The sequence below is a fragment of the Dryobates pubescens genome, chromosome 2 (assembly GCF_014839835.1).
Source record: "Dryobates pubescens isolate bDryPub1 chromosome 2, bDryPub1.pri, whole genome shotgun sequence".
NCBI lineage: Eukaryota > Metazoa > Chordata > Aves > Piciformes > Picidae > Dryobates > Dryobates pubescens.
Genome location: NC_071613.1, coordinates 33,327,950 through 33,343,178, shown reverse-complemented (window position 1 = coordinate 33,343,178; position 15,229 = coordinate 33,327,950). Strand labels below are relative to the sequence as shown.

The window sequence follows — 15,229 nt, the reverse complement described above, 5'->3', positions numbered from 1 at the left end:
TCGAACTGTGTCCAAGTAGTAATAAGAAAACTTTTCAAAATGCCAGCCTTTGCAGGTCCCCAATTAAGCATGGAGATGGTATGGTGTCTGGGGGGGGCACAGGTACAAGGTGAGATAAAGGTACAAGATGTGGGAAAATGATGACATTAAACCCAAACTCCATTATAAACTTAAAATACTGAGTAAACTTTCAAAGAAAAGTGACCAATTTCTTTCAATCAACCATTCAAAAATACCACCCCCCCCCAATTTTCTTAATTTCTCTTTCAAACAGCATGATTGTGTTTGCACACAGTACAAACATTCTGATTGCCAGGTTGGAAAATAGGAGGTGTCACAAGTCAGGGAGAAGCAAACAGGGACGTGTCTTGTGATGGTGGAGTGGTGAGGAAGGAATATGGCAGAGCCTTGTTTCTGATTCTCATCCATTCCGTAGAATGGTGTTACAAATTCAGTAATGTTTTAGGCTGATGCAGGGGGAGGTTTAACAACTCTTTTCACTGCATGTGTCTCACCTGCCAGTGAGAGTCAGTGAAACTGAGTACACAAACAGCCTCTGATTTAAACACTGACATTTTGTGATGTGTTCAGCGGACAGATAGCAATGGAAACAGTCTCATCTTTTTAGGTCTTTAATGCTGCCTTTTAAATAGCTGTGTGAATTTTATCTGGTTACTAGCAGCTAGAACCCCCTGGTGCTTTTAGGATTGCAAAGGGGAACAGCAAACTGAGTTTTGAGCTGCTAGCAATCCTCCTGAAGACTACACTGAACAGCAGGAGATTCTCAAGTGTAAGGTTAGCAGGCGTAATGGGAAATGCACACCTGATTCCCTAAAAGACGGGCGATGTATAAACAAGGGGCAGAGAGAAAAAGGGGCTCTGAAGTCTTGAAGAAGACATATGGGTTTGTGCCCTAGCTGACTGCAAGACTGCATCTCTGTGGAGAGCAATGATACCTGGGGAAAAAACCTGAAAGGACTTTTCTCTTGATAGAAGCCCAGACTTTAATGAATGTACATAGTACTATTCCAGTTCTTGACTTAGCACCCTACACTATTAGAAAGTGGTTCCTTAACCAACACCTTTCCTTTTCTGTTCTGTCTTTAAAAACATGTTCTTTAGGGTTGTAAAGAATCAAAAAAGATGAGGCATTTCAAAGGAGGTTATTTTTTCAGAAGGTGGGAATTGAGTGAGAAAGAAGCTGGAAAATGCAAATATTGCTTCTCAGCTACATAATGGAAAAATGTCTTTTTCTGCCAGGCTATTTGATTTTTCTGCCCTAAACAGAGATCTTTTATCTGAACTTTTCTAAATAAAGTTGAGAATAATGTATTATAGACCTACAGACAAATTTTATGTAAACAGGCTTTTTTTTTTTTTTTGGCTCCTTTGAGTGCCTATGTGAGTGTGGTAGCATGCACATGGTGTTTCACTTCTGAAAGCAGGAGTGTTAAGGCACAACTTCAGTGTATAGCCTGTATTACAGGCTCTTTGTAGAGACTTCCATTTAGATGCCTAGGTGTTCATTCCCAAATATTCTTTTCTTCTAAAGAGTGCCTGTTCATATTTGCTTTCCTTGAAAATAGATTTTTGACAGTTGGTAAAGTCTCCCTAGATCTTTCCTAAGATATAATTGATTTGGTTTTCCTGAACACATAATTTTATATGGTAATATCTGTGCAAAAGCAATTTGCTATGGTTGAGGGAACTGAACTATTATGGGCATTTGTCTTTGTAATGCAATTATAAAGCTACTAACGTGATCTTAATAACGTTTGCCTATTAGCACTTATTAGATGCATGAAAGGAAAACAATGCAATTTTAAACACAGAAAATGATGCTGAAATGTGTTCATGCATCTCTCCAGGATTATCAGACCCAACAAAGCAGTGGAGGGGATGACAAAATTTTCTGCTTATATTTTTGTAGACATTTCATGAATCCTACATTTTAGAATTAAGCCAGAATTCTAATGTTGTAGCAAATAAAATTAGCATGTGTTTTTATATGTTTATATGTATTTGTGTGCATGTGTGATTTTCTTTTAATAAGTGTAGTTTATATTGGTTTAAATTTTTTATGCTGTTGCTGGTTTTTTTTAATGGCCCAAACGACACTTAAGGCCCAGCTTAGGAAGGGACATGTAAGTTTTCAGCTTCAGGCCTGTGCTCAGAAGTTGAGCAACTTGTAAGCCTAAAATAGGGCATACATCTAAAGATCTTGATTCAACAAGTTATTTAGCATACTCTTTGTCTACAGTAGCTCATAATTTATATTGGAACTATTAAGAGCAGTTCCTGGCCAAGGGATTTAGCCATCTTTCTATCACACGAATGGCATGTTCTCACATAGACTGTTTAGAGGTGGACTTTACTGTATGTTTGGGACTATCCTGAGTACTCTGTTCCAAGTTGGTTTGGTCCTTTAATAGTTTTCTGGAAATCTCTGACTTACATAAAAAGAATTTTAATTTTTTTTAGTCTGCTACTTAATAGGCAGGCATCCATTGACAGTTAAGAGATGGACAAATATTTTCAACAGAAGGGCCAAGAGATGATGAAACCGTATGACTGCATTGTGCACAACCCTTGTACAGCAGAGAAATGCATTACAAATACAAGAGGATATTGTCATTGAAAGTTATGCTTACTGAGAAAATGTTAACAGTCCAATTCTTTTTCTGATGAGGGTAGCCTATATAGGGCAAACATTTATATTCCAAGATTGCATTTTTGATGCTAGTTGTCTTCTGATCACCTCTGACATATCTGAAGGATTTCGTCATCACAACACTTTTTAGAGATAGGTGAGCAAAGAATTATCTCCCAAGGTGGAGGTGATTCTTGTGTTCTCCAAATTGAAGACAGAATGTCTAATTCAACCGGTAGTCATAGGAAACAGAAGTCTGACTTGCTTCCACATTGAGGCTTCCTGTGTTGGTAATCAACTTACTGAATTTTGTTGACACTTAATTAATTTTATTTTAAAGCAAATTGCTGAATCATCTTAAGGTAAATCTTATGAGCAAATATGACACAAAGACTCCTAAAATGTCTAGAATATTTAATGCATGTCATTTTTGTTTTTAATTCAAAGGATGCTGTGACAATATGCACTCTGGGAATAGGAACTGCTTTTGGAGAGTCCATTCTGGATAACACTCCTCGCCATGCAACTATCGTCACCAGAGAATATAGTGAGCTCCTTCGAATTGAGCAGAAGGACTTCAAAGCACTTTGGGAGGTAAATTCAGATTTATTTGCAGTTCATGCAGGAAAAAGCGATTTAACTTGTTAAGTGTTTGTAGAGAAACATCAGCTCACCTATACTGTAAGCAAAGTAGTAATTCTTTTAAGTTATTTTGGACAAAAAGAAACTAATTTTACTTCTTTGTAGTGCTTCGTACACTGTATGACTCCTGCATTTCTTTCACATGGACTCTTCTAATGAGATAACTTGGGTGAAATTTCAGGTGGGATTTATTTGTATGCTACAGGTGTTGCTTTCTTAGTCTTAAATCTGCTATTATTGCCAGCATTGATGAGGAGAGTGTATCCTTAGTATACTCTTGATATTTTAAATTATTCTTCTTTACTCCCATCTCATCACCACCTTTGAGGGATTTAGAATTTGCAGATGGGTCAAGATCACTTAAAAACTCAGTTACCAATTACATGTGAATTCCCTTAAAACTTTTCTTTGTGGAGAATGTACTACTAAGGTTCTTCATTCTGTAACCTCTGTGCACTTTGAATAGAATGGAATTAACCAGGTTGGAAAAGACCTTTGAGATCATTGAGTCCAACCTATCACCCAACACCATCCAATCAACTAAACCATGGCACCAAGTGCCCCATCCAGTCTCTTCCTAAACACCTCCAGTGATGGTGACTTCACCACCTGCCTGGGCAGCACATTCCAATGGCTAGTCACTCTTTCTGTGAAGAACTTCTTCCTAACATCCAGCCTAAATCTCCCCTGGTGCAGCTTGGACTGTGTCCTCCTGGTGCTGGTTGCCTGGGAGAAGAGACCAACCCCCACCTGCCTACCACCTCCCTTCAGGTAGTTGTAGACAGCAATAAGGTCTCCTCTGAGCCTCTTCTTATCCAGGCTAAGCGACCCCAGCTCCCTCAGCCTCTCCTCATAGGGCTTGTGCTCAAGGCCTCTCCCCAGCCTTGTTACCCTTCTCTGGACACGTTCAAGTGTCTCGATGTCCTTCTTAAACTGAGGGGCCCAGAACTGGACACAATACTCAAGGTGCAGCCTAACCAATGCAGAGTACAGTGGGACAATGACTGCCCTGCTCCTGGTGGCCACACTATTCTTAATGCAGGCCAGGATGCCATTCCGGCTGGCCAGGTATCCATGCTGAAGACGCTTCATTAACACGTTACTGTGCTAAGTTACTGAACTTCAATCAGTTTGTATTTTTGTAAGCATTACACTTGATTTGAAAAGTGTTCTAGTGATACAGTTTTTGATCAAATTGATAAGCTGGAAATATGATAAAATATGAATACGATTTATTAAATATCAATAATTATTTTTTTGAGGCAATTTGATTCGGGTTCGTTTGCCCGGTCGATGATAGGTTAGTTACACACAACAGGATGCTAATAAACATTAGAATAACAGTCTAGAAAAATCAGAACTTGGAATACAGAGGAACAAACTGGAAACTTCTTATACATGTGAAACAAACAGCAGTGCTGCCCTGGGTGGCAAGGCAGACCACCTCGGGTTCACAGCGGAGCTAACCAACAGGTAAACAAGCTATAAACCTTAGAAATAACCAGGTAAATTAGTGTAAGTTACTGATGAACCGCCAAGCTGTTGATTACCAAAACCTTTGCTGAATGAAGCAATGCTCTGAGTTTGTATTTGTAATCCAAAGGGCAGGAATAATCCAGAAGGTAGTATCCAAAATTAGAGGAAGTGAGAGAGAGATCACCCTGCTGTGGTGGAGATACCTCACTCAAACACTATGCTACCAGGACAAAAGAAGCTAATTGCCCTGAAAGCAGGAGCACGGAGTAGGTGTTTTTCGCCGCCTTGAATCCTGTTAATGAACAGTGGGGGAGAAAATGAGAGGGAGAGGAAAAGAGAGATAAAGAACTGTGGGCTCTGAAATCTTCCCCTATAAATTCCCTTTTTGAAAACTGAACAACCCAATGGCACATTAGCTATTGAAATCCCACCAATCAGTTATAAATGTTGTATGGCGAGCAAAACTGCACATGCCTTCTCTCATAGCCTCTGACACGTGCAGTGGCCTCTCTGAAACATGAGGCTCGGGGTCCAGCTTCCACCCCCTCCAGGCAGCCTCAAAGGCGCCTGCCTATTGGCTCCTCGACCTCAAACCTGGACCCTGCAACCGGAAAGGAGGAGAAAGGGCAGTGGCTGAACAGGTTTAGCTGGCTTGTTAATGCCTCTTCCAGGACATCTGGGAATTGGAAGACATGCTACTGAGCTGGCCCACACTGTTGCCAGTTTGTACTGCCAGCTTGTTTTAAATGGTGACTGTAAAAAATTTAGATGTTGTGTAGAGCTGTCAGGTGGTGTGACAGTGTCTGAAAGCTGCAGATCTAGGGACACTATTACAGAAATAGATGCTGGTTGTGGCATTTCAGCTCAGATTCGCTCCTAAGTGCAGACAGATGGGGTTTTTTTGGCTCTTTTCCTAATAAAGAGCAGTATTATATTCCAAAATAATTGTCCTAAAGCAGTACCTGAAGTAGGAGTATCACAAAGAAAATCACATCCACATCTAGCTACACGGACTGAGGAAACAGCATTAATATCACCTATCTGCAAATACGTTGCCTTAAGCACAGCTAATGGTGCAGCATGAGCAAGCATGAAAGACCAATGTGTGTGAAGCATGCTTGCTGCTGAATATCCTGATAATACCAAATTTCATTCTTTGAACTGCCTACCCATAATTTGTACTGTTTTTTGGGGCAATGTCTACTGCTAAACTAAATTGCTTATACAGTCTCATAGCAAATTTGAAGAAGTTCAACATATATTCATCTTTCTTGAATTGAGGGGCCCAGAACTGGACAGAGTACACAAGGTGTGCCCTAGCCAGTGCTGAGTACAGGGACAGAAGGACTTCCCTGCTCCTGCTGGCCACACTATTCCTGATACAGGCCAGGATGTTGTTGCCCCCCTTCACCACCTGGGCACACTGCTGGCTCATTTTCTGCCTACTATCAACCAGTACCCCCAGGTCCCTTTCTGCTTGGCCACTCTCCAGCCACTCTGTCCCCAGCCTTTAGCGCTTTAGCCATCTATCACATGAATGGCATTTGCTCACGTGTGGGACTATCCTGAATACTCTGTGCCAAGTGGGTTTGGACCTTTAATAGTTTTCTTGAAATCTCTGATTTATGTAAAAAGAATTTTATTTTTTTTTAGTCTGCTGCAGGTGTCAGTTACAGAGCACATTTTAGCTTTGTGGTGCTTCTTTGCCTGTTGCACAGTTTTACAGTGAACTTTTCATGTCTTTTCATGTGCTTTCTCTCAAGGAGGCTGTCTCTGTGATCTTAGTGGAAAAATCATGCCATGAAATACAACTTTGCTGATTAGTCCGAGGCACAATTAAATTGTTCATTTTTTTTCAAGGCAGTATTTGTTTCCTTCCAATCTACTATCCCACAGCTACATAAACTGCAGCTATGGTGTGATAAGAATGTTCAAAACAGAAAATTAAATTTAAGAAATTTTGCCCCAAATATGCTACCAATAGCAGCAGTGGTTTATTATTATTGTTGTTGATGTTAATAGCAGTAACAACAATAAGAAAGTATATACTTTTCTTCTTGAAACCTTTTTGTTTTATTGTGGATGCTGTTTTTTTCTGTCTACTTTATTCTAATATTTATTACCAGTTAAAATGGTTTAGTCTTTTCTCTACTGACTGCATCTGTTGAAGTAGCATCCTGTTTGGAAACATCTGTTGAACTTGTTAGCTCACTCATCCTTGGGGACTCATTTTCTCAATGGCTGCTATAGCAGATTTGAGATGAGGAAATCTCTGGTTAGGTTCTCACACAGCTGAACAATGTTCTCTGCTGAAGAAGCTCTAGGAGGTTATGGGAATCTTTGGTGACTTGCCTTTGTGCACCAGTTGTTCCTGGCCTTCATCTCCAAGGAGCACTAACAAACGTGAAAGAAGTTACTAGTCACTGTTAATAATGCTGTAGACTTCCAAGGTGCTCTGTGAATCTGTAGGAAGAGATACTCTTTGTGTTGCTAAGACTGCTAAGACTTTGCTTTCCCTCTTTAGCATTAATGAGTGTGGTGCTAGCTACCTCACCCCAAAAACTGTTTCAAAACACAAAGGAAAATGCATCCAAAAATAAACATGAAAGCAGAGGGCTACACATGAGGAGCTCTAGTCATGCATATCCTGTTGGGTCACTAGGTGCTCCACCCTTCATAGCTGAATGCTTTTAAACAGAGTAGGAGTGAAATGAATGTATATGAGCAGTGTTACCATTACAGGAGTTCTCTGTAATTCATCCTCAAGCTTTGTCCTTTCGTGCAGTTGCAAACTGATTCAAACCCAGACAGGAAGGGAGTGAATCTGCTGAGAGGTGACTTATTTTTAGAGGTCTTTCCTACCACAGTGAATTACTCAGCCTTCCTTGGATAACATACAAATAACCGATTTCCTTTTGTGTGGAGTAAGATTATGTTAGAAGTTACTGAACATGCCTTGAGGAACATTTGATCTTGAATGTTACTTCGATATGCACTAACTTTGGAGAGAGGGAGTCTTGGCCCCTATAAGGTCAGAATGGATATTTTATTAATTTTTATTCATACTCAGCAGCACACACACACCTTGTAGTTGGAGAACGGTAGTGTAACTTGTTTCCTGTTTTTACCAAGCTGATGATAATTCAGTAGCCCTCAGCGTACTTCACTGCTCTGAAATGGTAGCTTGGGGAGAAGCAGTTTTCTTACCATCTTTATTTTCTGAATACTGTGAATGTTAGTTTTTAATGAGCTGGTTTAAAAATGGATCCTGTGCCAGAGCAGAAGAAATGTTACATACCTTTTCAGTGGAATTCTGTATGCTGTGGAACTACATGTATGAAATTGCATGCTGACTTAAATGTTGTAACACTGTTGAATGAGATTTGTGAAGAAGTCTCAAGTTCATCAGAAATGCAACTACAGCTCTCACTGCAACTCTGTAATACTGGTTTGGGTTTTTTAAGGTATGACTTGTATCCTTTATCTCCAGGTACAATATAATCTTATGGCTTATTTTATGTGTTAGGATTTATGTGTAGGGATTACAAAGGCATTATAAAAATACATTAATGAAGATGAACATGTAAGGATTTTCATTTGTTTTATCTGTTTTGGCCATACTGTAACTACTTATTTGTCAAAGTGTGTTACTGAATCTTATGTTGATATTTTGCAGTGTAATGCAGTAGGAAGCATTTCAGAGAGGCAGTCCTTTCATTGTCTTGGGCTGCTGGAAAATACGTTTTACATTGCTCCTGAATACTTCTGCATGTTTAAGTAGTAGGAAACTGATGTAAATGTCAGTACTTTCTCATGTACATTTTCACCAATGAGTATTCCATACCAGAAATTCTTTCCAGCTCATTTGAGAGATTAGATTTGATCTGATAAATTAAATATTGGGAGGAGGGAATCAAACAAAAAATCAAATTTATGTCCAACCCCTAAACTATCAGCTTGATTTATGGTACACTACTCTGCCAGTTTATTGCCCAGTAATCAGTTGCTCCGACTGACTGGTCTTTGCTCTGATTTACTGATTTCCCATAGGCAAACATAGTAGATGCATAAAACTACAGTTAATAAAATACAGAATATTTAGTTTTGCAAGATAGGTGATCATGTGATTAAAAATTAAGAAGTGCTTGGAGACCCACCAAAGTATAAAAAAGTGGTCATGGAACACTCAGTTGTCTGTACCCGCTTCATATCACGCTCTATTGACTGCTCAAACTCTGCCTTCATGATTTTTCTCTCTAATGGGGCATTATTTGAGAAATACAGAAGTGATCAAACTGCAGTAGCCTGCATTTGCATTGTAGCTGGATACTGTATTTACTAACATCTCCAATACCTATCTTGTTGCAATAGAGAAGAATCAGTCCAAGTTATCAGATGTACAATACAACACAGAAGGAAGGTATGGAAGGATCCAAGTGTGTGGAATCTGTTGCCTTATGTTGTCTGCAAATCTTCAGCCGAAGACCAATTCAAATTTGTATGCAAAGAAACAGAGCTAGCGTGAGAGACATTGAAAAATGTAGTGAAGATAGGCAAGCAAGAGATTTTATCCCTAGAGTAACACATGGAAAGATGAGGGATATACAAGGTCCTCCTCCCATACCCAGCTTTAGAATATGACAGAAAACACAGAATCGGCAAGATGTAAGCAAAGCTTTGAAAGTAACTAGCATTCCACCTTCATACCTTCTGTGTTAATACTGATAAAGCATGCAAGTCAGTAGCAGGAAGAGATTCCAAAATTGTTATTATACATACAAGAGCCAGATTGCACTCTCAGTTTTGCTGGTGTGAATTAAGCGTATTCAAAGTGAATGCTTTGATACACATGGAGCTGAGTGGGATCGATCTGACCTTTAGTGCTGCTGTTGTATTGGTTTTGACCATCTTGAAATACACAGTTTGTTTTCTTTTTTTTTTTTCTTTCTCCTTGTTTTGCTTTGTCAGGTATCTCTGATTTTAATGAGCGATACTCTGTCTGGTAGAGCCTATCTAAATGAGGATGAAATGGCATTCTGTCCTCAGTAGCCAGACATCAGAACAACCCATGTTTGTCAGCATAGCAACACAGTGGCAGCTTCTTTCATTGGGGTGTATTAATCACTTCATATTTTAGAAAATGCTCAATTTGTGAACGCTGTTTATGACAGCATGTCTTATAAAGTAACTTTCCTGGCCATTGGCAGAGGAGAAACACATCGAGGAACTAGATTTTTCACTTCAGTAACTCAGCTTTTCTCTTGGCATGCTATGTACTGATAGAAGTGTACAAATCTTTTGATGAGAGACTCACTATGATATGTTACTTGCTAAATAATGGCATTGTGACTGAAAAATTGATAATCAATAACTGTCCACTCTGGTTCAGATAATTTGCTGTGCCATTATGTGTGATATTCAGTATTGTCAGTGAGGCACAATTTTTGCAGAAGTTCAAGGAATCAAGTTAATTTTAACTCCATGAGTTTCTTTCTTTGTTGTTATCCTTGGTTAAAGGTGACAGCCATGGGCACTTCAGACACCCCTTAAATGACTGAAGAGTTTAGAAAATAACAAGCTGATTGGAGAGGCCCGTGGAAGGATTCCTCCTCATGTCTCATCTGCAACCAGCTTTCATATTGCATATTCTTCTATGTCATCCCCACAATCACTTTGCACTTCAGCCTCTTGGTTTATTCTGAATCTATTTCAGCAGCAGCATTTTGTGACTGTGTTTTTGATCACCATGCAGAGGTGGAATAAGCCTTTGTAGACCTGATTTCTCTTAAACCATGCTGGCACATAATTTCTCTTAGGTGCAGTTCTGTACCACTTCTGTAATGTCTGTCAGCTTGAAGCCCCTGTTGAATCCTATTATACCAGACACTGTGCAAAAGTATACTGTCATTCCTATTTACAGCCCTTGTAAATGTTTGTAAGTTTATTAGCACTTCAAAGAGTCTTAAATTACATTGCAGAAAACCTGGCTTATTGGAGATTGTTTCTTGGATAAAAAGAAATAGAAACATCCATGAAGCATGTCAGTCTCTCTGTTAAGTAATGCCTTTATTGGTTTTCTCATATTTTATCATGGTTAGAGGTGAAGTTGAAAAATACATTAATTCATCTAATTTTCAGGGAAATAAATTATTATGGTTAATTCCAAAAATACTTAAGTTGCAGAAGAACATCTGACAAAATGAAATGTATAGACTTTGAAGTCTGCAGATGTTTATGAAGCTGCTATTTTTCTTTGAAGCTTTACTGCCAAACTTGCACTTTCTATTACTAGCTTTTTTTATTACCAAAGTGCTTTTCATCCTCAGTAAATTGTATTATTAAATGTAGTATCTCCAAGTGTGATGTGCTAAATAGCAAAAACATAGATTGCAAAACACAACTGGGAGCCTGTGAATCTTACTTCAGTGAGCAAACTTCTGGTCTTTCATTAGTTCATTTTTCTTAGGTAAAAATATCTTTCAGAAGAATCGTAAGATTTGAAGCAGAAGAAGTACTTCTTATTTCTTTTTCCAAGCATCATTTTGACTAGCAAATGTGTGTCTCATTCTCATCTGTCATGGAGAGGAAAAAATGCATAGCACAGAACTGTGTCTTTGTAGATATGTGTATGTATAATCTGCTATCTAGTATGTACTGTGTATATATTACTATATATTCATATTTGCTTTATCAAACTTACTGTGTCATGTTGCCTGGAGCTTTGGTTCTAACTGCATTTGTGGTTGGCAGTATTTTTTACTGCCTTAAATGAATACCATAGTGATTGACTGTATAAGACATTGTTGACATTTCCTTGGACATGTAAAATTTTGCATTTGGAATGGACTCTCTGTCCCTTAACTCAACCATGGGGTCATATGTGGATGAAGTTATTTTGGAAATTGACCCTTTCTGATGTTCTGATCAGCGTTACCATGTCAATTCTTGGTTTCTTTTTAGGTGACTTGTGCTTTATCTTTCTCACACAAAAGGTTAATTTATGGTTACAGGTTCCTCCAAGTTCTTGAGAAAAACAGTAAGCCCTTATAGAAGTTTCCTGTTAGGAATGAGCTTTTGTTGCTTTACAGAAATGTATATAGTTGTGTGTTCCACCAAGGCATTCCTATAGAATGCACGCTTGCATGTTGCAGTGAAATGGGTGCTTTCTGCTTGCACTTGCACAGGCAAATAATGTGATACCATTTATTAGATCAATGGATATGTTTTAATATTGACATTTTAAAAATCCATTAGCTGAACCTGCTGGCATTAAAAAAAAAAAAAAGAGTGATTTTTGACAGTGTGATCTGTGGCAGCAGAAGGTTTAAGAGAGATTAACACAGTCCAGGAGCAATGCTTTGCTTTTTAATTTTTTTTTTTAATTTCTGTCAGTCTTGTTTAATTTATGAATTATTTTGTAAAAGTGTTCTGTTTCATGTAGCAAGAGAAAGGAAATCTGTAAGTCTTATTTAGTGGAATGTAAATTTCTACTTCCTGAAGGAAGCACTCCCTTGAATGAATACTCAATACCTTGAAAGCTAAACCCCAAATATTAACAATTTATTATATATTTATAGATTACTAAAGGAGCTTAAAAAGAGAGTGCCTTTTGCCTGCTGTAGTACAGTTTTGATAGATATCTTTTCCTGGTCACAGTCAGAGATGTAACGTTCAGTGTTTGCCCTTGAGCTGGGGTTGCTTAGCCTGGAGGAGACTCAGGGGTGACCTTATTACTCTCTACAACTACCTGAAGGGAGGTTGTAGAGAGGCGGATGTTGGTCTCTTCTCCCAGGCAGCCAGTACCAGAACAAGAGGACACAGTCTCGGGCTGTGCCAGGGGAGGTTTAGGTTGGATGTTAGGAAGAAGTTCTATACAGAGAGAGTGATTGCCCATTGGAATGGGCTGCCTGGGGAGGTGGTGGAGTCGCCATCATTGAAGTTGTTCAGGAGGAGACTTGATGGAGTGCTTGGTGCCGTGGGTTAGTTGTTTAGGTGGTGTTGGATTGGTTGATGGGTTGGATGCTATCATCTTGAAGGTCTCTTCCAACCTGGTTTATTCTATTCCATTCTATTCTATTCTATTCCATTCTAGTCTAGTCTAGTCTAGTCTAGTCTAAGACTGGTTCCTCTCCTCTTTTCATCCACAATGAAGCCCTATGTTTTTTAAATCAATGAGCATTGTGGGATTTCATCTCAGGTTATTACTAATTGATTCCTTCTCATATAATATGCTTCAAAGACTGTTGGCAGTAGGTTTAAATCCTTTTTACCCTTTTGCTTCTGTAACAGTTTCAGTCCACTGACATATCTGATGCAACCTGAGAGCACGATGCTGGAATCACTGAAATGATTTTGTAGCTCAGTAGTTCAGGGGTGCTTAACAAAGTAGCCAACCCAATACTTGTACTGAGGTAAATTGTATCAAAGCCTTACAAAATCTGGGAATCTCACAGGTACACTTTTAAGAACTGAATATGAAAAATCCTGTAGCAGGGAATAAGAATTGCAGGGTCTAGCCTGTCACCTTTGCTGATCATGACCAGTCACAGATTTCAAGAAGAGAAAGAGTTAAAACCCCCGATAATCAATGTGCTTGGTCTTGAATCAATTCTTGCTTCAATCTGAGCAGTGGAACTCCAACACTTAGAGTTCTTAATGGTAGTGGGCGTTGTCCTAATTCCATTAGTTCAGTGACCTACAAAACTCATAGAAATCTGTTCACCAGCAATGTGAAAATATCAGGCCTGAAACATGCCCCAAGGGACTTACAGGCCCTCTGCAGTGTTTAAAGCTCAAGGGGATTTATGAAACAACCTCTTCATGGATATTTTCCTTCGACAAACGGTTGTTTATGCCACAAAATAAGACATGGTGGCCTTCTATGGCATGTAGTCCTTGTATCTTTGTAATGAAGTGGATATTCACAGAATTGGTGTTTTCATCTAATATCTCTGTTACAGGCTTTTGTTGAAATCAGTGCTTTATCAGAATTGTGCATTCATGCCGTCACTCTGATGTGATGCCTAGGGCTCAATTTCTTTATCCTTTATCTCATGCCTGATTAGATAAGACCAGGAGTGTGTTTTTTCCTCTGAACTGTACCTAAAATAAGCCAGGCTTGTATGCCATTTGTTTGAGGGTGATAAATATTCAACATTTCAATTAAACCTTGTCATCCTGCATTTAGTACTTACTGATATAATTCAGCTTGCTTACATTTTGACCTCTGACCATTTTCCTGAGTAATTCGTATTTAATTTTGCATTCCACCTCTCTTTTGACCTTTGAAAAATATCTTTTCTGACTACTAGTTCAAGCCATTTTCTTGGGTATTAACCACTTCATTTTCCTGAATAGACTAATAAACTTTATTCTGATAATTTCCACAAAACCCTATCCAGACAGCCCTGAGGACAGGTGAGTGGAAACTGATACAATATCATTATTTTGTTTTAGCGTAATAAAAATGTGCACTACAATATGATTTTTGTGTGACTTGGTCTTTCAGTCCTTCAAAGAAATTTTGCTGTTCTGAAAGCTCTGAGTTATAAGGGAACTTGTTTGAGTTACTTAGGCTTTTATGCTTAATTCTCTCTGGGGATAATGCTGGAGACTCTCAGTATAATTAAGGAAAGATTAAAAGCTCAGTATAGGCTTATTTTCTCTCTTCTTTCTTTCTGCCAGTACCCTTCAAGCCTGTATCCTCTCTAGAAGTATGAAACATTTTTCAAAGGCCTTTTTTCTTTCTGCCATCATTTCTCAGACAGTTTTTTGGTACATGTCTCTTCCACAGATTTATGAATATGCTTTCTTTTCTTGTATTTGATGCTGCTAGCATTTGATCCCAGTTTTGTTGATCTCTGATTAAGAGTTCATTACCCATTGAACTCTTCTCCTTCGGTTTATCTGTGACATTTAGGTCCTATTAGATAACCAGGGATCACCAAGTAGTTAGGAAATAAACCTTGGACTGTTTAAGCTGGTGAAAATTACGCCATCAGGTAGTATTTTTTGGTTAGTGCACTGGTTCTGCAAAGCTGAAGTAGTGAAATGTAGTAAAAGTGTAGATGTCTGAGTACACTGATGGAGTATCATATTTGATTACTGAGAAGGTACTCCTTTTACATAATGCTTTATCAAAGAAGAGCTGCACTTCAATCAGAACATGCAACAGCTGGAGCACTTACGTTTATATTTACTCTTGTTTGTGTAGGAAGGTATAATATTCTTAAGCCAAATTTGTCCAACTTGACTAATTTTGTTGCAGAAGTGGACAGCAGAATTTGCCCTGCCTGTGACAAAATGCAGTACCTACTATGTATTCTGTATCCAGTTGTGTGCAGTGTCTGCTATTTCATAAAAGCTTGCAGAAAAGCCCTTGATGAACTGTTTATGTATTAGAATAATGGAATGTAACAGCATAACAAACTGCATAAATAAAAACCTGTTCTGTTTCCTCCT

General features: G+C 38.6%; 1 protein-coding gene across 1 annotated transcript in view; it reads left to right on the top strand.

Annotated features, from left to right (window-relative positions):
- The window catches only part of RAPGEF4 (Rap guanine nucleotide exchange factor 4), a 147,519-nt gene that overhangs the window by 16,847 nt on the left and 115,443 nt on the right, over positions 1-15,229 (top strand). The window contains exon 4 of the mRNA XM_054174442.1: positions 3,098-3,244. Coding sequence (XP_054030417.1) covers positions 3,098-3,244 — 147 coding nt within the window. The remainder of the gene's footprint in view (positions 1-3,097; positions 3,245-15,229) is intronic.